The sequence below is a fragment of the Bombina bombina genome, chromosome 6 (genome assembly GCF_027579735.1).
Source record: "Bombina bombina isolate aBomBom1 chromosome 6, aBomBom1.pri, whole genome shotgun sequence".
In the NCBI taxonomy this organism is placed as follows: domain Eukaryota; kingdom Metazoa; phylum Chordata; class Amphibia; order Anura; family Bombinatoridae; genus Bombina; species Bombina bombina.
Genome location: NC_069504.1, coordinates 1,122,502,708 through 1,122,528,745, shown reverse-complemented (window position 1 = coordinate 1,122,528,745; position 26,038 = coordinate 1,122,502,708). Strand labels below are relative to the sequence as shown.

General features: G+C 38.1%; 1 protein-coding gene across 1 annotated transcript in view; it reads left to right on the top strand.

Moving 5' to 3' along the window:
- Positions 1-26,038, top strand: part of ITPR2 (inositol 1,4,5-trisphosphate receptor type 2) — a 920,836-nt gene that overhangs the window by 525,032 nt on the left and 369,766 nt on the right. The window contains exon 31 of the mRNA XM_053719707.1: positions 22-206. Within this exon, the coding sequence (XP_053575682.1) occupies positions 22-206 (185 nt within the window). The remainder of the gene's footprint in view (positions 1-21; positions 207-26,038) is intronic.

Sequence of the window (26,038 nt, the reverse complement as noted above, 5' to 3'; positions counted from 1 at the left end):
TATTTACTTTCCCCTCTTCAGCCTTTTCCGGACCTGACTGTGATAAATCTGCAGTGTCTATGTCAGATATTCAGTGTCTCCTCGACAAGGAAGGTGCATCAGAACTGGTCATAGATGTTATAGTGAGCACAAAGAATGACCGGATATTTTCTGAGGGCATCCTTCTTGGCATTGCGCTACTTGAGGGTGGCAACACACAAATCCAGGTAAATACAGAGACATAACTCTGTGATTATTTTTGAGATGTGCAGGAACACTCATGTCATTGTGTAACATGGTGACGTCTTTACGTGTTACATGCGATTTATTGTATTTGTTATACAATTAGTTTTTTTAGGTTTCACCAGTTTGAGGTCTGAATTTTGGTCCCTACTAATACACTAACAAATCAAAATGCATTTACATTTTCTTTCATGTAATTGGCAAGAGTCCATGAGCTAGTGACATATGGGATATACATTCCTACCAGGAGGGGCAAAGTTTCCCAAACCTCAAAATGCCTATAAATACCCCCACCACACCCACAATTCAGTTTTACAAACTTTGCCTCCTATGGAGGTGGTGAAGTAAGTTTGTGCTAGATTTCTACGTTGATATGCGCTTCTCAGCATGCTGAAGCCCGGTTCCTCTCAGAGTGCAGTGAATGACAGAGGGATGTGAAGGGAGTATTACCTATTGAATGCAATGGTCATCCTAACGGGGATCTATTTCATAGGTTCTCTGTTATCGGTCGTAGAGATTCATCTCCTACCTCCCTTTTCAAATCGACGATATACTCTTATATGCCATTACCTCTGCTGATTCTCGTTTCAGTATTGGTTTGGCTATCTACTTTATGTAGATGAGTGTCTTTTGGTAAGTATATTTTCCTTTATTAAGACACTCTCAGCTATGGTTTGGCACTTTAAATGTAAAGTTCTAAATATAATGTTTGTACTTATATTTGCCATGATTCAGGTTTATCAGTATATTTCCTTTTTTGCAGACTGTCAGTTTCATTTTGGGAAATGCACATAAAAAAAAATTCTTATCTGAAATTTTCAAATTGACTTTCTTTCTAAATTGCAAGCTGTTAGGCTTGCAGGTGCGTAAAATGCTATAATTTATTGCATCATTCTTGGCGCGAGACTTTTTTGGCGCGAGAATTACGTTTGTTGACGTATTTTTCGTAATTTCCGGCGTCTTAGTTGGCGCCAAGAATTTTCATGTAGTTGCGTCATCTATGACGCTCGTGTTTGTTGCAGACGTTTTTTGGCGCCAAAAATATTTTGTCAGTTGTGGGCGTCATACTTGGCGCCAGACTTTTGGCATTATTTTAGTCTTCATGTATTTTTGCTTCTGGTTTCCAGAGGCTTATTTTGTTTGCATTTTTTCCCATTCCTGAAACTGTCATATAAGGAAATTGATAATTTTGCTTTATATGTTATTTTTTCTCTTACATATTGCAAAATGTCTCAATCTGATCCTGTTTCAGAATCCACTATTGGAATCCTGCTGCCTGATGTCGGTTCTACCAAAGCTAAGTGCATTTGTTGTAAACCTGTGGTAACTGTTCCTCCGGCTGTAATTTGTGATAATTGTCATGACAAACTTTTACATGCAGACAATATTTCCATTAGTAGTAATCCATTACCTGTTGTTTTTCCTTCAGCATCTAATGCTCAGGATATTCCTGTTAATGTGAGAGAATTTGTTTCTAATTCTATTCAGAAGGCTTTGTCTGTCATACCACCTTCTAATAAACGTAAAAGGTCTTTTAAAACTTCTCATAAAATTGATGAATTTTTAAATGACCGACAACATTCTGATTTATCTATCTCTGATGAGGATCTATCTGGTTCAGAAGATTCTGCCTCAGATATTGACACTGACAAATCTTCATACTTATTTAAAATGGAGTATATTCGTTCCTTATTGAAAGAGGTGTTGATTGCATTAGATATGGAGGAGACTAGTCCTCTTGATATTAAAACTAGTAAACGTTTAAATTCAGTTTTTAAACCTCATGTAGTTATTCCAGAGGTTTTTCCAGTTCCTGATGCTATTTCAGATGTCTAGGGAATGGAATAGACTGGGTACCTCTTTTACTCCTTCTTCAAGGTTTAAGAAGCTGTACCCTTTGCCATCTGATAGATTGGAGTTTTGGGAAAAGATCTCCAAAGTTTCCTACGGCAGATAGTACTTCTTTTAAAGATCCTTTAGATAGGAAACTTGAATCTTATCTAAGGAAGGCTTATTTATGTTCAGGTCATCTTCTTAGGCCTGCTATTTCTTTGGCTGATGTTGCAGCTGCTTCAACTTTTTGGTTGGAAACCCTAGCGCAACAAGTATCAGATCATAATGTGTATAGCATTATTAAGTTAATTCAACATGCTAATAATTTAATTTGTGATGCCATTTTTGATATCATTAGAATTGATGTCAGATATATGTCTTTAGCTATATTAGCTAGAAGAGCTTTATGGCTTAAATCTTGGAATGCTGATATGACTTCTAAATCAACGTTGCTATCTCTCTCTTTCCAAGGTAATAAATTATTTGGTTCTCAGTTGGATTCAATTATTTCAACTGTCACTGGGGGGAAGGGAGCTTTTTTGCCTCAGGATAAAAAATCTAAGGGTAAATTTAAGGCTGCTAACTGTTTTCGTTCCTTTTGACAAAATAAGGAACAGAAACCTGATCCTTCCCCTAAGGGAACGGTTTCCAATTGGAAGCCTTCTTCAGTCTGGAATAAATCCAAGCCATTTAAAAGATCTAAATCAGCCCCCAAGTTCGCATGAAGGTGCAGCCCTCATTCCAGCTCAGCTGGTAGGGGGCAGACTAAAATATTTCAAGGATGTTTGGATCAATTCAATCCAAAATCATTGGATTCAGAACATTGTTTCTCAAGGGTACAGAATAGGTTTCAAAGTAAGACCACCTGTGAGAAGTTTCTTTCTCACGCATTCCAGTGAACCCAGTAAAGGCCCAGGCTTTCCTGAAGTGTGTTTCAGACCTGGAGGTATCTGGGGTAATTGTGCCAGTTCCTGTTCAGGAACGGGGTCTGGGGTTTTATTCAAATCTGTTCATTGTCCCAAAGAAGGAGAATTCTTTCAGACCAGTTCTGGATCTAAAAATTTTGAACCGTTATGTGAGAATACCAACATTCAAAATGGTGACTATAAGGACTATTCTGCCTTTTGTTCAGCAAGGGCATTATATGTCCACAATAGACTTACAGGATGCATATCTTCATATTCCGATTCATCCAGATCACCATCAGTTCCTGAGAATCTCTTTTCTAGACAAGCATTACCAATTTGTTGCTCTTCCTTTTGGCCTAGCGACAGCTCCAAGGATCTTTTCAAAGGTTCTCGGGGCCCTACTCTCTGTAATCAGAGAGCAGGGTATTGCGGTATTTCCTTATTTGGACAATATCTTGGTACTTGCTCAGTCTTTACGTTCTGCAGAATCTCACACGAATCAACTAGTGTTGTTTCTTCAAAAACATGGTTGGAGGATCAATTTACCAAAAAGTTCTTTGACTCCTCAAACAAGGGTAACCTTTTTAGGTTTCCAAATAGATTCAGTATCCATGACTTTGTCTCTAACAGACAAGAGATGTCTGAAATTGGTTGCAGCTTGTCGGAACCTTCAGTTTCAATCATTCCCTTCAGTAGCTATGTGCATGGAGGGTTTTAGGTCTCATGACTGCAGCATCGGACGCGATCCCCTTTGCTCGTTTTCACATGAGACCTCTTCAGCTTTGTATGCTGAATCAATGGTGCAAGGATTATACAAGGATATCACAATTAATATCCTTAAATCCCAATGTTCGACTATCTCTGACTTGGTGGTTAGATCACCATCGTTTAGTTCAAGGGGCCTCTTTTGTTTGTCCAACCTGGACTGTGATCACAACAGATGCGATTCTTTCAGGTTGGGGAGCTGTCTGGGAATCTCTGACAGCGCAGGGGGTTTTGAAATCTCAAGAGGCGAGATTACCAATCAATATTTTGGAACTCCGTGCAATTCTCAGAGCTCTTCAGTTTTGGCCTCTTCTGAAGAGAGAATCGTTTATTTGTTTTCAGACGGACAATGTCACAACCGTGGCGTATGTCAATTATCACGGTGGGACTCACAGTCCCCAAGCTATGAAAGAAGTATCTCGGATACTTGCTTGGGCGGAATCCAGCTCCTGTCTAATTTCTGCGGTCCATATCACAGGTATAGACAATTGGGAAGCGGATTATCTCAGTCGCCAGACTTTACATCTGGGAGAGTAGTCTCTTCACCCAGATGTGTTTTTTCAGATTGTTCAGATGTGGGGGCTTCCAGAAATAGATCTGATGGCTTCTCATCTAAACAGGAAACTTCCCAGGTATCTGTCCAGGTATCCTCAGGCGGAAGCAGTGGATGTGTTGACACTTCCTTGGAGTTATCAACCTGCTTATATCTTTCTGCCTATAGTTCTTCTTCCAAGAATGATTTCCAAAATCATAATGGAGCGTTCGTTTGTACTGCTGGTGGCTCCAGCATGGCCACACAGGTTTTGGTATGTGGATCTTGTTCGGATGTCCAGTTGCCAACCTTGGCCACTTCCGTTAAGGCCAGACCTTCTATCTCAAGGCCCATTTTTCCATCAGGATCCCAAATCATTAAATTTGAAGGTATGGAGATTGAACGCTTAGTGCTTAGTCATAGAGGTTTCTCTGATTCAGTGATTAATACTATGTTGTAGGCTCGTAAATCTGTGTCTAGAAAGATTTATTACCGAGTTTGGAAGACTTACATTTCATGGTGTTCTTCTCATAAATTCTCTTGGCATTCTTTTAGAATTCCTAGAATTTTACAGTTTCTTCAGGATGGTTTAGATAAGGGTTTGTCTGCAAGTTCCTTGAAAGGATGAATCTCTGCTCTTTCTGTTCTGTTTCACAGAAAAATTGCTAATCTTCCTGATATTCATTGTTTTGTACAGGCTTTGGTTCTTATCAAGCCTGTCATTAAATCAATCTCTCCTCCTTGGAGTCTTAATTTGGTTTTGAAAGCTTTACAGGCTCCTCCGTTTGAGCCTATGCATTCTCTGGACATTAAATTACTTTCTTGGAAAGTATTGTTCCTTTTGGCCATCTCTTCTGCTAGAAGAGTTTCTGAATTATCTGCTCTTTCTTGTGAGTCTCCTTTTCTAAATTTTCATCAGGATAAGGGGGTCTTGTGGACTTCATTTAAGTTTTTACCTAAGGTTGTGAATTCCAACAACATTAGTAGAGAAATTGTTGTCCCTTCATTGTGTCCTAATCCTAAGAATTCTCTGGAGAGATCTTTACATTCTTTGGATGTGGTAAGAGCTTTGAAATATTATGTTGAAGCTACTAAAGATTTCAGAAAGACTTCTAGTCTATTTGTTATCTTTTCTGGTTCTAGGAAAGGTCAGAAGGCTTCTGACATTTCTTTGGCATCTTGGTTAAAGCTTTTGATTCATAATGCTTATTTGGAGTCGGGTAAATCCCCGCCTCAGAGAATTACGGCTCATTCTATTAGGTCAGTTTCTACTTCCTGGGCTTTTAAGAATGACGCTTCTGTTGATCAGATTTGCAAAGCAGCAACTTGGTCTTCTTTGCATACTTTTACTAAATTCTACCATTTTGATGTTTTTTCTTCTTCAGAAGCAGTTTTTGGTAGAAAAGTACTTCAGGCAGCTGTTTCAGTTTGATTCTTCTGCTTATAATTTCAATTTTTTTCATTATAAGATTAATGATTTGGGTTGTGGATTAATTTTTTTCAGCGGAATTGGCTGTCTTTATTTTTATCCCTCCCTCTCTAGTGACTCTTGCGTGGAGTGCCACATCTTGGGTATTTGCTATCCCATACGTCACTAGCTCATGGACTCTTGCCAATTACATGAAAGAAAACATAATTTATGTAAGAATTTACCTGATAAATTCATTTCTTTCATATTGGCAAGAGTCCATGAGAGCCACCCTTTTTATGGTGGTTATGATTTTTTTGTATAAAGCACAATTATTCCAATTCCTTGTTGATGCTTTTGCTCCTTTCTTATCACCCCACTCATTGGCTATTCGTTAAACTGAATTGTGGGTGTGGTGAGGGGTGTATTTATAGGCATTTTAAGGTTTGGGAAACTTTGCCCCTCCTGGTAGGAATGTATATCCCATACGTCACTAGCTCATGGACTCTTGCCAATATGAAAGAAATTAATTTATCAGGTAAACTATGTTTTTCTTCATAATAAAAAAAAATCCTCTGATTTCAGTCTTTGATGTTATCATATACTGTCTTACTTTAGAACACCACACAACAATACAGATGACAATATTATCATTATTGATATATGGCTACAATAAAAACTGCTGTTCTGTAGCCAAATGCTATTGATGTATAAATAGGATTCACAAATATTTAAAGGGACTTTGTACCTGAAATATTAAAATGAATCTGTTAGCAAGATAAAATCATTTTCTAACCATTCTATTCAACTTGGCTGGATGTTCTTTTCCCTTTTCTATGGCATTCCAATTCACTAGATGTGTCCGTTACTTAAAACTGTCCTTGTTACATACGGGATATAACTAGAACATCAGTTCACAAATAAAAGTAAAGTAAAAGGAATTTTAGCAGACGCGCTGTTGGATTTAGAAGAAGTTAAAAACTAAACAACTAAATTTGGTTTGTTGCATTCATAGCGCTGCGGAATCTGTTGGCGCTCTACAAATAACCGATAATAATAATTGGAAAATGATAAATGAGTGGTCTAAAAGCAAGAAAAGCAAAGGCTTAAAAAATGTATTGTGACAGCTTGTAGAGGCCAGCGAGAGTTTGAGTTAAGGCGTTGAATTGAATAAATAAAAAACTTGGGGAATCCCATGCAAAAGTGTTTTCTGATTTATTTGCTATACTGTTAGCTCAGGTTCTTAATGTATAAGATTGATTGTTTATTTGTTTGTTTGTTTTTTCTGGTGCAAGGTTAAAATTAAAAAAAAGGGCAAAGGAAAAGTAAGTTTCTTGGTGGATTGGAATTGAGTTGTATTTAGCCCCTTGCGAGCCCATACTTGAGTTGCTTTAGCTGTTTGGCACTTTTTGTTTTTAAAGGGACACTCAAGTCAAAATTAAACTTTTGCGATTCATATAGAACAGCAATTTAAAAAAAAATGTGCACAGTCTTTTTATATTTACACTTTTGGAGTCACCAACTCCTACTGAGCATGTGCAAGAATTCACAGAATATATGTATATGCATTTGTGATTGGCTGATGGCTGTCACATGATACAGGGGGAGTGGAAATGGACATAACTGAAATTTGTCAGTAAAAAAATCTACTTCTCACTTGAAGTTCAGACTAAGGGCTATAGCATTGCCCTTTTATCGTGCATTTGTTCATTTATGCAAATCTACGGTATTTACTGGTCCGTAAAAACATAAATTTCAACTTTTTTCCTGGGAGGTAACCACACAAATCAGATTTTTTTTTTTCTTTTAGCAAACATCTTTTAAAAACAACTTTAGTTTGCATAAAAACCATAATCATTTGGAAAACCCCATATGAAATAAAAAAGTGTCATTGTAATGCATACTGTACATGGTAAATATCAGCAGTCATTATTTCTCCAACATAGGTGTGTCCGGTCCACGGCGTCATCCTTACTTGTGGGATATTCTCTTCCCCAACAGGAAATGGCAAAGAGCCCAGCAAAGCTGGTCACATGATCCCTCCTAGGCTCCGCCTACCCCAGTCATTCTCTTTGCCGTTGTACAGGCAACATCTCCACGGAGATGGCTTAGAGTTTTTTAGTGTTTAACTGTAGTTTTTCATTATTCAATCAAGAGTTTGTTATTTTCAAATAGTGCTGGTACGTACTATTTACTCAGAAACAGAAAAGAGATGAAGAATTCTGTTTGTATGAGGAAAATGATTTTAGCAACCGTAACTAAAATCCATGGCTGTTCCACACAGGACTGTTGAGAGCAATTAACTTCAGTTGGGGGAACAGTTTGCAGTCTCTTGCTGCTTGAGGTATGACACATTCTAACAAGACGATGTAATGCTGGAAGCTGTCATTTTCCCTATGGGATCCGGTAAGCCATGTTTATTACGATTGTAAATAAGGGCTTCACAAGGGCTTATTTAAACTGTAGACTTTTTTTGGGCTAAATCGATTGATATTAACACTTATTTAGCCTTGAGGAATCATTTATTCTGGGTATTTTGATTTAATAATATCGGCAGGCACTGTTTTAGACACCTTATTCTTTAGGGGCTTTCCCAAAGCATAGGCAGAGTCTCATTTTCGCGCCGGTGTTGCGCACTTGTTTTTGAGAGGCATGGCATGCAGTCGCATGTGAGAGGAGCTCTGATACTTATAAAAGACTTCTGAAGGCGTCATTTGGTATCGTATTCCCCTTTGGGTTTGGTTGGGTCTCAGCAAAGCAGATACCAGGGACTGTAAAGGGGTTTAAAGCTTAAAACGGCTCCGGTTCCGTTATTTTAAGGGTTAAAGCTTCCAAAATTGGTGTGCAATATTTTCAAGGCTTTAAGACGCTGTGGTGAAAATTTGGTGAATTTTGAACAATTCCTTCATGTTTTTTCGCAATTGCAGTAATAAAGTGTGTTCAGTTTAAAATTTAAAGTGACAGTAACGGTTTTATTTTAAAACGTTTTTTGTACTTTCTGATCAAGTTTATGCCTGTTTAACATGTCTGAACTACCAGATAGACTGTGTTCTGAATGTGGGGAAGCCAGAATTCCTATTCATTTAAATAAATGTGATTTATGTGATAATGACAATGATGCCCAAGATGATTCCTCAAGTGAGGGGAGTAAGCATGGTACTGCATCATTCCCTCCTTCGTCTACACGAGTCTTGCCCACTCAGGAGGCCCCTAGTACATCTAGCGCGCCAATTCTCCTTACTATGCAACAATTAACGGCTGTAATGGATAATTCTGTCAAAAACATTTTAGCCAAAATGAACCCTTGTCAGCGTAAGCGTGGCTGCTCTGTTTTAGTTACTGAAGAGCATGACGACGCTGATATTAATATCTCTGAAGGGCCCCTAACCCAATCTGAGGGGGCCAGGGAGGTTTTGTCTGAGGGAGAAATTACTGATTTAGGGAACATTTCTCAGCAGGCTGAATCTGATGTGATTACATTTAAATTTAAATTGGAACATCTCCGCATTTTGCTTAAGGAGGTATTATCCACTCTGGATGATTGTGAAAATTTAGTCATCCCAGAGAAACTATGTAAAATGGACAAGTTCCTAGAGGTGCCGGGGCTCCCAGAAGCTTTTCCTATACCCAAGCGGGTGGCGGACATTGTTAATAAAGAATGGGAAAGGCCCGGTATTCCTTTCGTCCCTCCCCCCATATTTAAAAAATTGTTTCCTATGGTCGACCCCAGAAAGGACTTATGGCAGTCAGTCCCCAAGGTCGAGGGAGCGGTTTCTACTTTAAACAAACGCACCACTATTCCCATAGAGGATAGTTGTGCTTTCAAAGATCCTATGGATAAAAAATTAGAAGGTTTGCTTAAAAAGATGTTTGTTCAGCAGGGTTACCTTCTACAACCCATTTCATGCATTGTCCCTGTCACTACAGCCGCATATTTCTGGTTTGATGAACTGCTTAAGGTGCTCGATAGTGACTCTCCTCCTTATGAGGAGATTATGGACAGAATCAATGCTCTCAAATTGGCTAATTCTTTCACTCTAGACGCCTCTTTGCAATTGGCTAAGTTAGCGGCTAAGAACTCTGGGTTTGCTATTGTGGCGCGCAGAGCGCTTTGGTTGAAATCTTGGTCGGCTGATGCGTCTTCCAAGAACAAGCTACTAAACATTCCTTTCAAGGGGAAAACGCTGTTTGGTCCTGACTTGAAAGAGATTATCTCTGATATCACTGGGGGTAAGGGCCACGCCCTTCCTCAGGATCGGCCCTTCAAGGCAAAAAATAGACCTAATTTTCGTCCCTTTCGTAAAAACGGACCAGCCCAAGGTGTTACGTCCTCTAAGCAAGAGGGTAATACTTCTCAGGCCAAGCCAGCTTGGAGACCAATGCAAGGCTGGAACAAGGGAAAGCAGGCCAAGAAACCTGCCACTGTTACCAAGACAGCATGAAATATTGGCCCCCGATCCGGGACCGGATCTGGTGGGGGGCAGACTCTCTCTCTTCGCTCAGGCTTGGGCAAGAGATGTTCTGGATCCTTGGGCGCTAGAAATAGTCTCCCAGGGTTATCTTCTGGAATTCAAGGGACTTCCCCCAAGGGGGAGGTTCCACAAGTCGCAGTTGTCTTCAGACCACATAAAAAGACAGGCGTTCTTACATTGTGTAGAAGACCTGTTAAAAATGGGAGTGATTCATCCTGTTCCATTAAGAGAACAAGGGATGGGGTTCTACTCCAATCTGTTCATAGTTCCCAAAAAAGAGGGAACGTTCAGACCAATCCTAGATCTCAAGATCTTAAACAAATTTCTCAAGGTCCCATCGTTCAAGATGGAAACCATTCGAACTATCCTTCCTTCCATCCAGGAAGGTCAATTTATGACCACGGTGGATTTAAAGGATGCGTATCTACATATTCCTATCCACAAGGAACATCATCGGTTCCTAAGGTTTGCATTCCTGGACAAACATTACCAGTTCGTGGCGCTTCCTTTCGGATTAGCCACTGCTCCAAGGATTTTCACAAAGGTACTAGGGTCCCTTCTAGCGGTGCTAAGACCAAGGGGCATTGCAGTAGTACCTTACCTGGACGACATTCTGATTCAAGCGTCGTCCCTTCCTCAAGCAAAGGCTCACACGGACATTGTCCTGGCCTTTCTCAGATCTCACGGCTGGAAAGTGAACGTGGAAAAGAGTTCTCTATCCCCGTCAACAAGGGTTCCCTTCTTGGGAACAATTATAGACTCCTTAGAAATGAGGATCTTTCTAACAGAGGCCAGAAAAACAAAGCTTCTGGACTCTTGTCGGATACTTCATTCCGTTCCTCTTCCTTCCATAGCTCAGTGCATGGAAGTGATCGGGTTGATGGTGGCGGCGATGGACATAGTTCCTTTTGCGCGCATTCATCTAAGACCATTACAACTGTGCATGCTCAGTCAGTGGAATGGGGACTATACAGACTTGTCTCCGAAGATACAAGTAAATCAGAGGACCAGAGACTCACTCCGTTGGTGGCTGTCCCTGGACAATCTGTCTCAAGGGATGATGTTCCACAGACCAGAGTGGGTCATTGTCACGACCGACGCCAGTCTGATAGGCTGGGGCGCGGTCTGGGGATCCCTGAAAGCTCAGGGTCTTTGGTCTCGGGAAGAATCTCTTCTACCGATAAATATTCTGGAACTGAGAGCGATATTCAATGCGCTCCAGGCCTGGCCCCAGCTTGCGAGGACCAGGTTCATACGGTTTCAATCAGACAACATGACGACTGTTGCGTACATCAACCATCAGGGGGGAACAAGGAGTTCCCTAGCGATGGAAGAAGTAACCAAAATTATTCTTTGGGCGGAGTCTCACTCCTGCCACCTGTCTGCTATCCACATCCCAGGAGTGGAAAATTGGGAAGCGGATTTTCTGAGTCGTCAGACATTGCATCCGGGGGAGTGGGAACTCCATCCGGAAATCTTTGCCCAAGTCACTCACCTGTGGGGCATTCCAGACATGGATCTGATGGCCTCTCGTCAGAACTTCAAAGTTCCTTGCTACGGGGCCAGATCCAGGGATCCCAAGGCGGCTCTAGTGGATGCACTAGTAGCACCTTGGACCTTCAAACTAGCTTATGTGTTCCCGCCATTTCCTCTCATCCCCAGGCTGATAGCCAGGATCAAGCAGGAGAGGGCGTCGGTGATCTTGATAGCTCCTGCGTGGCCACGCAGGACTTGGTATGCAGATCTGGTGAATATGTCATCGGCTCCACCTTGGAAGCTACCTTTGAGACGAGACCTTCTTGTTCAGGGTCCGTTCGAACATCCGAATCTGGTTTCACTCCAGCTGACTGCTTGGAGATTGAACGCTTGATTTTATCGAAGCGAGGATTCTCAGATTCTGTGATCGATACTCTTGTTCAGGCCAGAAAGCCTGTGACTAGAAAGATTTACCACAAAATTTGGAAAAAATATATCTGTTGGTGTGAATCTAAAGGATTCCCTTGGGACAAGGTTAAGATTCCTAGGATTCTATCCTTCCTTCAAGAAGGATTGGAAAAAGGATTATCTGCAAGTTCCCTGAAGGGACAGATTTCTGCCTTGTCGGTATTACTTCACAAAAAGCTGGCAGCTGTGCCAGATGTTCAAGCCTTTGTTCAGGCTCTGGTTAGAATCAAGCCTGTTTACAAACCTTTGACTCCTCCTTGGAGTCTCAATTTAGTTCTTTCAGTTCTTCAGGGGGTTCCGTTTGAACCCTTACATTCCGTTGATATTAAGTTATTATCTTGGAAAGTTTTGTTTTTAGTTGCGATTTCTTCTGCTAGAAGAGTCTCAGAATTATCTGCTCTGCAGTGTTCTCCTCCTTATCTGGTGTTCCATGCAGATAAGGTGGTTTTACGTACTAAACCTGGTTTTCTTCCAAAAGTTGTTTCTAACAAAAACATTAACCAGGAGATTATCGTACCTTCTCTGTGTCCAAAACCAGTTTCAAAGAAGGAACGTTTGTTGCACAATTTGGATGTTGTTCGCGCTCTAAAATTCTATTTAGATGCTACAAAGGATTTTAGACAAACATCTTCCTTGTTTGTTGTTAATTCAGGTAAAAGGAGAGGTCAAAAAGCAACTTCTACCTCTCTCTCTTTTTGGATTAAAAGCATCATCAGATTGGCTTACGAGACTGCCGGACGGCAGCCTCCCGAAAGAATCACAGCTCATTCCACTAGGGCTGTGGCTTCCACATGGGCCTTCAAGAACGAGGCTTCTGTTGATCAGATATGTAGGGCAGCGACTTGGTCTTCACTGCACACTTTTACCAAATTTTACAAGTTTGATACTTTTGCTTCTTCTGAGGCTATTTTTGGGAGAAAGGTTTTGCAAGCCGTGGTGCCTTCCATTTAGGTGACCTGATTTGCTCCCTCCCTTCATCCGTGTCCTAAAGCTTTGGTATTGGTTCCCACAAGTAAGGATGACGCCGTGGACCGGACACACCTATGTTGGAGAAAACAGAATTTATGTTTACCTGATAAATTTCTTTCTCCAACGGTGTGTCCGGTCCACGGCCCGCCCTGGTTTTTTTAATCAGGTCTGATATTTTATTTTCTTTAACTACAGTCACCACGGTACCATATGGTTTCTCCTATGCAAATATTCCTCCTTAACGTCGGTCGAATGACTGGGGTAGGCGGAGCCTAGGAGGGATCATGTGACCAGCTTTGCTGGGCTCTTTGCCATTTCCTGTTGGGGAAGAGAATATCCCACAAGTAAGGATGACGCCGTGGACCGGACACACCGTTGGAGAAAGAAATTTATCAGGTAAACATAAATTCTGTTTTCCTTAAAGGGATCTGAAACCCAACATTTTTCTTTTGTGACTCAGAGAATACAATTTTTACAAAGTTTCTAGTTTACTTCTATTATCAAATTTGCTTTGTTCCCATGATATTCTGTGTTTAGGAGATACCTAGGTAGGCGTCTGGTGCACTACATAGCAGGAAATAGTGCTGCCATATAGTGCTCTTGCAAATAGATAACATTCATGCCAAACTGCTGCCATATAGTGCTCCAGAAATGAGCCGGCTCCTAAACTTACATCCCTGCTTCAACATTAATTGTGTAATATATGCAGAAAATGAGTAGGTATAAAATATCTAGCCAGACTCACCCGACATAAGAGCTGTAACAACAATCATCTCATACAGATTTATACACACACCCGACATAAGAGTTGTAGCAACACTCATCTTATACAGATTTATACACACACCCGACATAAGAGTTGTAGCAACACTCATCTTATACAGATTTATACACACACCCGACATAAGAGTTGTAACAACAATCATCTTATACAGATTTATACACACACCCGACATAAGAGTTGTAGCAACACTCATCTTATACAGATTTATACACACACCCGACATAAGAGTTGTAGCAACACTCATCTTATACAGATTTATACACACACCCGACATAAGAGTTGTAGCAACACTCATCTTATACAGATTTATACACACACCCGACATAAGAGTTGTAACTACAATCATCTTATACAGATTTATACACACACCCGACATAAGAGTTGTAACTACAATCATCTTATACAGATTTATACACACACCCGACATAAGAGTTGTAACTACAATCATCTTATACAGATTTATACACACACCCGACATAAGAGCTGTAGCAACACTCATCTTATACAGATTTATACACGCACCCGACATAAGAGCTGTAGCAACACTCATCTTATACAGATTTATACACGCACCCGACATAAGAGTTGTAACAACACTCATCTTATACAGATTTATACACGCACCCGACATAAGAGTTGTAGCAACAATCATCTTATACAGATTTATACACACACCCGACATAAGAGTTGTAGCAACAATCATCTTATACAGATTTATACACACACCCGACATAAGAGTTGTAACAACAATCATCTTATACAGATTTATACACACACCCGACATAAGAGTTGTAACAACACTCATCTTATACAGATTTATACACGCACCCGACATAAGAGTTGTAACAACACTCATCTTATACAGATTTATACACACACCCGACATAAGAGTTGTAGCTACAATCATCTTATACAGATTTATACACACACCCGACATAAGAGTTGTAGCAACAATCATCTTATACAGATTTATACACACACCCGACATAAGAGTTGTAGCAACAATCATCTTATACAGATTTATACACACACCCGACATAAGAGTTGTAACAACACTCATCTTATACAGATTTATACACACACCCGACATAAGAGTTGTAGCAGCAATCATCTTATACAGATTTATACACACACCCGACATAAGAGTTGTAACAACACTCATCTTATACAGATTTATACACACACCCGACATAAGAGTTGTAGTAACAATCATCTTATACAGATTTATACACACACCCGACATAAGAGTTGTAGCTACAATCATCTTATACAGATTTATACACACACCCGACATAAGAGTTGTAGCAACAATCATCTTATACAGATTTATACACACACCCGACATAAGAGCTGTAGCAACACTCATCTTATACAGATTTATACACACACCCGACATAAGAGTTGTAGCAACAATCATCTTATACAGATTTATACACACACCCGACATAAGAGCTGTAGCAACACTCATCTTATACAGATTTATACACACACCCGACATAAGAGTTGTAACAACACTCATCTTATACAGATTTATATACACACCCGACATAAGAGTTGTAGCAACAATCATCTTATACAGATTTATACACACACCCGACATAAGAGTTGTAGTAACAATCATCTTATACAGATTTATACACGCACCCGACATAAGAGTTGTAGCAACACTCATCTTATACAGATTTATACACACACCCGACATAAGAGTTGTAACAACACTCATCTTATACAGATTTATACACACACCCGACATAAGAGTTGTAGCAACAATCATCTTATACAGATTTATACACACACCCGACATAAGAGTTGTAGCAACAATCATCTTATACAGATTTATACACACACCCGACATAAGAGTTGTAGCAACACTCATCTTATACAGATTTATACACACACCCGACATAAGAGTTGTAACAACAATCATCTTATACAGATTTATACACACCCCCGACATAAGAGTTGTAGCAACAATCATCTTATACAGATTTATACACACACCCGACATAAGAGTTGTAACAACAATCATCTTATACAGATTTATACACACACCCGACATAAGAGTTGTAACAACAATCATCGTATACAGATTTATACACACACCCGACATAAGAGTTGTAACAACAATCATCTTATACAGATTTATACACGCACCCGACATAAGAGTTGTAGCAACAATCATCTTATACAGATTTATACACACACCCGACATAAGAGTTGTAGCAACAATCATCTTATACAGATTTATACACACACCCGACATAAGAGTTGTAACAACAATCATCTTATACAGATTTATACACGCACCCGACATAAGAGTTGTAACAACACTCATCTTATACAGATTTATACACACACCCGACATAAGAGTTGTAGCAACACTCATCTTATACAGATTTATACACGCACCCGACATAAGAGTTGTAACTACAATCATCTTATACAGATTTATACACACACCCGACATAAGAGTTGTAACAACAATCATCTTATACAGATTTATACACACACCCGACATAAGAGTTGTAGCAACAATCATCTTATACAGATTTATACACACACCCGACATAAGAGTTGTAACAACAATCATCTTATACAGATTTATACACACACCCGACATAAGAGTTGTAGCAACAATCATCTTATACAGATTTATACACACACCCGACATAAGAGTTGTAACAACACTCATCTTATACAGATTTATACACACACCCGACATAAGAGTTGTAGCAACAATCATCTTATACAGATTTATACACACACCCGACATAAGAGTTGTAACAACAATCATCTTATACAGATTTATACACACACCCGACATAAGAGTTGTAACAACACTCATCTTATACAGATTTATACACACACCCGACATAAGAGTTGTAGCAACACTCATCTTATACAGATTTATACACACACCCGACATAAGAGTTGTAGCAACAATCATCTTATACAGATTTATACACACACCCGACATAAGAGTTGTAGTAACAATCATCTTATACAGATTTATACACGCACCCGACATAAGAGTTGTAGCAACAATTATTTTATACACACACCCGACATAAGAGTTGTAGCAACAATCATCTTATACAGATTTATACACACACCCGACATAAGAGTTGTAGCAACAATCATCTTATACAGATTTATACACACACCCGACATAAGAGTTGTAGCAACAATCATCTTATACAGATTTATACACACACCCGACATAAGAGTTGTAGCAACAATCATCTTATACAGATTTATACACACACCCGACATAAGAGTTGTAGCTACAATCATCTTATACAGATTTATACACACACCCGACATAAGAGTTGTAGCAACAATCATCTTATACAGATTTATACACACACCCGACATAAGAGTTGTAGCAACAATCATCTTATACAGATTTATACACACACCCGACATAAGAGTTGTAACAACACTCATCTTATACAGATTTATACACACACCCGACATAAGAGTTGTAGCAACACTCATCTTATACAGATTTATACACACACCCGACATAAGAGTTGTAGCAGCAATCATCTTATACAGATTTATACACACACCCGACATAAGAGTTGTAACAACACTCATCTTATACAGATTTATACACACACCCGACATAAGAGTTGTAGTAACACTCATCTTATACAGATTTATACACACACCCGACATAAGAGTTGTAGCTACAATCATCTTATACAGATTTATACACACACCCGACATAAGAGTTGTAGCAACAATCATCTTATACAGATTTATACACACACCCGACATAAGAGTTGTAGCAACAATCATCTTATACAGATTTATACACACACCCGACATAAGAGTTGTAACAACACTCATCTTATACAGATTTATACACACACCCGACATAAGAGTTGTAGCAGCAATCATCTTATACAGATTTATACACACACCCGACATAAGAGTTGTAGCAACAATCATCTTATACAGATTTATACACACACCCGACATAAGAGTTGTAACAACACTCATCTTATACAGATTTATACACACACCCGACATAAGAGTTGTAGCAGCAATCATCTTATACAGATTTATACACACACCCGACATAAGAGTTGTAACAACACTCATCTTATACAGATTTATACACACACCCGACATAAGAGTTGTAGTAACAATCATCTTATACAGATTTATACACACACCCGACATAAGAGTTGTAGCTACAATCATCTTATACAGATTTATACACACACCCGACATAAGAGTTGTAGCAACAATCATCTTATACAGATTTATACACACACCCGACATAAGAGCTGTAGCAACACTCATCTTATACAGATTTATACACACACCCGACATAAGAGTTGTAGCAACAATCATCTTATACAGATTTATACACACACCCGACATAAGAGCTGTAGCAACACTCATCTTATACAGATTTATACACACACCCGACATAAGAGTTGTAACAACACTCATCTTATACAGATTTATACACACACCCGACATAAGAGTTGTAGCAACAATCATCTTATACAGATTTATACACACACCCGACATAAGAGTTGTAGTAATAATCATCTTATACAGATTTATACACGCACCCGACATAAGAGTTGTAGCAACACTCATCTTATACAGATTTATACACACACTCGACATAAGAGTTGTAACAACACTCATCTTATACAGATTTATACACACACCCGACATAAGAGTTGTAGCAACAATCATCTTATACAGATTTATACACACACCCGACATAAGAGTTGTAGCAACAATCATCTTATACAGATTTATACACACACCCGACATAAGAGTTGTAGCAACACTCATCTTATACAGATTTATACACACACCCGACATAAGAGTTGTAACAACAATCATCTTATACAGATTTATACACACACCCGACATAAGAGTTGTAGCAACAATCATCTTATACAGATTTATACACACACCCGACATAAGAGTTGTAACAACAATCATCTTATACAGATTTATACACACACCCGACATAAGAGTTGTAACAACAATCATCGTATACAGATTTATACACACACCCGACATAAGAGTTGTAACAACAATCATCTTATACAGATTTATACACGCACCCGACATAAGAGTTGTAGCAACAATCATCTTATACAGATTTATACACACACCCGACATAAGAGTTGTAGCAACAATCATCTTATACAGATTTATACACACACCCGACATAAGAGTTGTAACAACAATCATCTTATACAGATTTATACACGCACCCGACATAAGAGTTGTAACAACACTCATCTTATACAGATTTATACACACACCCGACATAAGAGTTGTAGCAACACTCATCTTATACAGATTTATACACGCACCCGACATAAGAGTTGTAACTACAATCATCTTATACAGATTTATACACACACCCGACATAAGAGTTGTAACAACAATCATCTTATACAGATTTATACACACACCCGACATAAGAGTTGTAGCAACAATCATCTTATACAGATTTATACACACACCCGACATAAGAGTTGTAACAACACTCATCTTATACAGATTTATACACACACCCGACATAAGAGTTGTAGCAACAATCATCTTATACAGATTTATACACACACCCGACATAAGAGTTGTAACAACAATCATCTTATACAGATTTATACACACACCCGACATAAGAGTTGTAACAACACTCATCTTATACAGATTTATACACACACCCGACATAAGAGTTGTAGCAACACTCATCTTATACAGATTTATACACACACCCGACATAAGAGTTGTAGCAACAATCATCTTATACAGATTTATACACACACCCGACATAAGAGTTGTAGTAACAATCATCTTATACAGATTTATACACGCACCCGACATAAGAGTTGTAGCAACAATTATTTTATACACACACCCGACATAAGAGTTGTAGCAACAATCATCTTATACAGATTTATACACACACCCGACATAAGAGTTGTAGCAACAATCATCTTATACAGATTTATACACACACCCGACATAAGAGTTGTAGCAACAATCATCTTATACAGATTTATACACACACCCGACATAAGAGTTGTAGCAACAATCATCTTATACAGATTTATACACACACCCGACATAAGAGTTGTAGCAGCAATTATTTTATACACACACCCGACATAAGAGTTGTAGCAACAATCATCTTATACAGATTTATACACACACCCGACATAAGAGTTGTAGTAACACTCATCTTATACAGATTTATACATGCACCCGACATAAGAGTTGTAGTAACACTCATCTTATACAGATTTATACACACACCCGACATAAGAGTTGTAACAACAATCATCTTATACAGATTTATACACACACCCGACATAAGAGTTGTAACAACAATCATTTTATACACGCACCCGACATAAGAGTTGTAACAACAATCATCTTATACAGATTTATACACACACCCGACATAAGAGTTGTAACAACACTTATCTTATACAGATTTATACACACACCCGACATAAGAGATGTAGCAACACTCATACAGATTTATACACACACCCGACATAAGAGTTGTAGCAACACTCATACAGATTTATACACACACCCGACATAAGAGTTGTAACAACAATCATCTTATACAGATTTATACACACACCCGACATAAGAGTTGTAACAACACTCATCTTATACAGATTTATACACACACCCGACATAAGAGTTGTAGCAACAATCATCTTATACAGATTTATACACACACCCGACATAAGAGTTGTAGCAACAATCATCTTATACAGATTTATACACGCACCCGACATAAGAGTTGTAACAACAATCATCTTATACAGATTTATACACGCACCCGACATAAGGGTTGTAACAATACTCATCTTATACAGATTTATACACACACCCGACATAAGAGTTGTAACAACACTCATCTTATACAGATTTATACACACACCCGACATAAGAGTTGTAGCAACACTCATCTTATACAGATTTATACACACACCCGACATAAGAGTTGTAGCAACAATCATCTTATACAGATTTATACACACACCCGACATAAGAGTTGTAGTAACAATCATCTTATACAGATTTATACACGCACCCGACATAAGAGTTGTAGCAACAATCATCTTATACAGATTTATACACGCACCCGACATAAGAGTTGTAACAACACTCATCTTATACAGATTTATACACACACCCGACATAAGAGTTGTAGCAACAATCATCTTATACAGATTTATACACACACCCGACATAAGAGTTGTAGCAACAATCATCTTATACAGATTTATACACACACCCGACATAAGAGTTGTAGCAACAATCATCTTATACAGATTTATACACACACCCGACATAAGAGTTGTAGCAACAATTATTTTATACACACACCCGACATAAGAGTTGTAGCAACAATCATCTTATACAGATTTATACACACACCCGACATAAGAGTTGTAGTAACACTCATCTTATACAGATTTATACATGCACCCGACATAAGAGTTGTAGTAACACTCATCTTATACAGATTTATACACACACCCAACATAAGAGTTGTAACAACAATCATCTTATACAGATTTATACACACACCCGACATAAGAGTTGTAACAACAATCATTTTATACACGCACCCGACATAAGAGTTGTAACAACACTTATCTTATACAGATTTATACACACACCCGACATAAGAGTTGTAGCAACACTCATCTTATACAGATTTATACACACACCCGACATAAGAGTTGTAGCAACAATCATCTTATACAGATTTATACACACACCCGACATAAGAGTTGTAGTAACAATCATCTTATACAGATTTATACACGCACCCGACATAAGAGTTGTAACAACACTCATCTTATACAGATTTATACACACACCCGACATAAGAGTTGTAGCAACAATCATCTTATACAGATTTATACACACACCCGACATAAGAGTTGTAGTAACACTCATCTTATACAGATTTATACATGCACCCGACATAAGAGTTGTAGTAACACTCATCTTATACAGATTTATACACACACCCAACATAAGAGTTGTAACAACAATCATCTTATACAGATTTATACACACACCCGACATAAGAGTTGTAACAACAATCATTTTATACACGCACCCGACATAAGAGTTGTAACAACACTTATCTTATACAGATTTATACACACACCCGACATAAGAGTTGTAGCAACACTCATCTTATACAGATTTATACACACACCCGACATAAGAGTTGTAGCAACAATCATCTTATACAGATTTATACACACACCCGACATAAGAGTTGTAGTAACAATCATCTTATACAGATTTATACACGCACCCGACATAAGAGTTGTAGCAACAATCATCTTATACAGATTTATACACGCACCCGACATAAGAGTTGTAACAACACTCATCTTATACAGATTTATACACACACCCGACATAAGAGTTGTAGCAACAATCATCTTATACAGATTTATACACACACCCGACATAAGAGTTGTAGCAACAATCATCTTATACAGATTTATACACACACCCGACATAAGAGTTGTAGCAACAATCATCTTATACAGATTTATACACACACCCGACATAAGAGTTGTAGCAACAATCATCTTATACAGATTTATACACACACCCGACATAAGAGTTGTAGCAACAATTATTTTATACACACACCCGACATAAGAGTTGTAGCAACAATCATCTTATACAGATTTATACACACACCCGACATAAGAGTTGTAGTAACACTCATCTTATACAGATTTATACATGCACCCGACATAAGAGTTGTAGTAACACTCATCTTATACAGATTTATACACACACCCAACATAAGAGTTGTAACAACAATCATCTTATACAGATTTATACACACACCCGACATAAGAGTTGTAACAACAATCATTTTATACACGCACCCGACATAAGAGTTGTAACAACAATCATCTTATACAGATTTATACACACACCCGACATAAGAGTTGTAACAACACTTATCTTATACAGATTTATACACACACCCGACATAAGAGATGTAGCAACACTCATACAGATTTATACACACACCCGACATAAGAGTTGTAGCAACACTCATACAGATTTATACACACACCCGACATAAGAGTTGTAACAACAATCATCTTATACAGATTTATACACACACCCGACATAAGAGTTGTAACAACACTCATCTTATACAGATTTATACACACACCCGACATAAGAGTTGTAGCAACAATCATCTTATACAGATTTATACACACACCCGACATAAGAGTTGTAGCAACAATCATCTTATACAGATTTATACATACACCCGACATAAGAGTTGTAGCAACACTCATCTTATACAGATTTATACACACACCCGACATAAGAGTTGTAGCAACACTCATCTTATACAGATTTATACACACACCCGACATAAGAGTTGTAGCAACAATCATCTTAAACAGATTTATACACACACCCGACATAAGAGTTGTAACAACACTCATCTTATACAGATTTATACACACACCCGACATAAGAGTTGTAGCAACAATCATCTTATACAGATTTATACACACACCCGACATAAGAGTTGTAGCAACAATCATCTTATACAGATTTATACACGCACCCGACATAAGAGTTGTAGCAATGCTCATCTTATACAGATTTATACACACACCCGACATAAGAGTTGTAGCAACAATCATCTTATACAGATTTATACACGCACCCGACATAAGAGTTGTAACAACAATCATCTTATACAGATTTATACACACACCCGACATAAGAGTTGTAGCAACAATCATCTTATACAGATTTATACACACACCCGACATAAGAGTTGTAACAACAATCATCTTATACAGATTTATACACGCACCCGACATAAGAGTTGTAACAACACTCATCTTATACAGATTTATACACACACCCAACATAAGAGTTGTAGCAACACTCATCTTATACAGATTTATACACACACCCGACATAAGAGTTGTAGCAACAATCATCTTATACAGATTTATACACACACCCAACATAAGAGTTGTAACAACAATCATCTTATACAGATTTATACACACACCCGACATAAGAGTTGTAGCTACAATCATCTTATACAGATTTATACACACACCCGACATAAGAGTTGTAGCTACAATCATCTTATACAGATTTATACACGCACCCGACATAAGAGTTGTAACAACAATCATCTTATACAGATTTATACACACACCCGACATAAGAGTTGTAACAACACTCATCTTATACAGATTTATACACACACCCGACATAAGAGTTGTAGTAACACTCATCTTATACAGATTTATACATGCACCCGACATAAGAGTTGTAACAACAATCATCTTATACAGATTTATACACACACCCGACATAAGAGTTTTAACTACAATCATCTTATACAGATTTATACACACACCCGACATAAGAGTTGTAACAACAATCATCTTATACAGATTTATACACACACCCGACATAAGAGTTGTAACTACAATCATCTTATACAGATTTATACACACACCCGACATAAGAGTTGTAACAACAATCATTTTATACAGATTTATACACACACCCGACATAAGAGTTGTAACTACAATCATCTTATACAGATTTATACACACACCCGACATAAGAGTTGTAACAACAATCATCTTATACAGATTTATACACACACCCGACATAAGAGTTGTAACTACAATCATCTTATACAGATTTATACACACACACCGACATAAGAGTTGTAGCAACAATCATCTTATACAGATTTATACACACACCCGACATAAGAGTTGTAACAACAATCATCTTATACAGATTTATACACACACCCGACATAAGAGTTGTAACTACAATCATCTTATACAGATTTATACACACACCCGACATAAGAGTTGTAACTACAATCATCTTATACAGATTTATACACACACCCGACATAAGAGTTGTAACTACAATCATCTTATACAGATTTATACACACACCCGACATAAGAGTTGTAGCAACACTCATCTTATACAGATTTATACACACACCCGACATAAGAGTTGTAACTACAATCATCTTATACAGATTTATACACACACCCGACATAAGAGTTGTAACTACAATCATCTTATACAGATTTATACACACACCCGACATAAGAGTTGTAACTACAATCATCTTATACAGATTTATACACACACCCGACATAAGAGTTGTAACTACAATCATCTTATACAGATTTATACACACACCCGACATAAGAGTTGTAACTACAATCATCTTATACAGATTTATACACACACCCGACATAAGAGTTGTAACTACAATCATCTTATACAGATTTATACACACACCCGACATAAGAGTTGTAACTACAATCATCTTATACAGATTTATACACACACCCGACATAAGAGTTGTAACAACAATCATCTTATACAGATTTATACACACACCCGACATAAGAGTTGTAACTACAATCATCTTATACAGATTTACACACACACCCGATATAAGAGTTGTAACAACAATCATCTTATACAGATTTATACACACACCCGACATAAGAGTTGTAGCAACAATCATCTTATACAGATTTATACACACACCCGACATAAGAGTTGTAACAACACTCATCTTATACAGATTTATACACACACCCGACATAAGAGTTGTAACAACAATCATCTTATACAGATTTATACACACACCCGACATAAGAGTTGTAGCAACAATCATCTTATACAGATTTATACACACACCCGACATAAGAGTTGTAACAACAATCATCTTATACAGATTTATACACGCACCCGACATAAGAGTTGTAACAACACTCATCTTATACAGATTTATACACACACCCAACATAAGAGTTGTAGCAACACTCATCTTATACAGATTTATACACACACCCGACATAAGAGTTGTAGCAACAATCATCTTATACAGATTTATACACACACCCAACATAAGAGTTGTAACAACAATCATCTTATACAGATTTATACACACACCCGACATAAGAGTTGTAGCTACAATCATCTTATACAGATTTATACACACACCCGACATAAGAGTTGTAGCTACAATCATCTTATACAGATTTATACACGCACCCGACATAAGAGTTGTAACAACAATCATCTTATACAGATTTATACACACACCCGACAT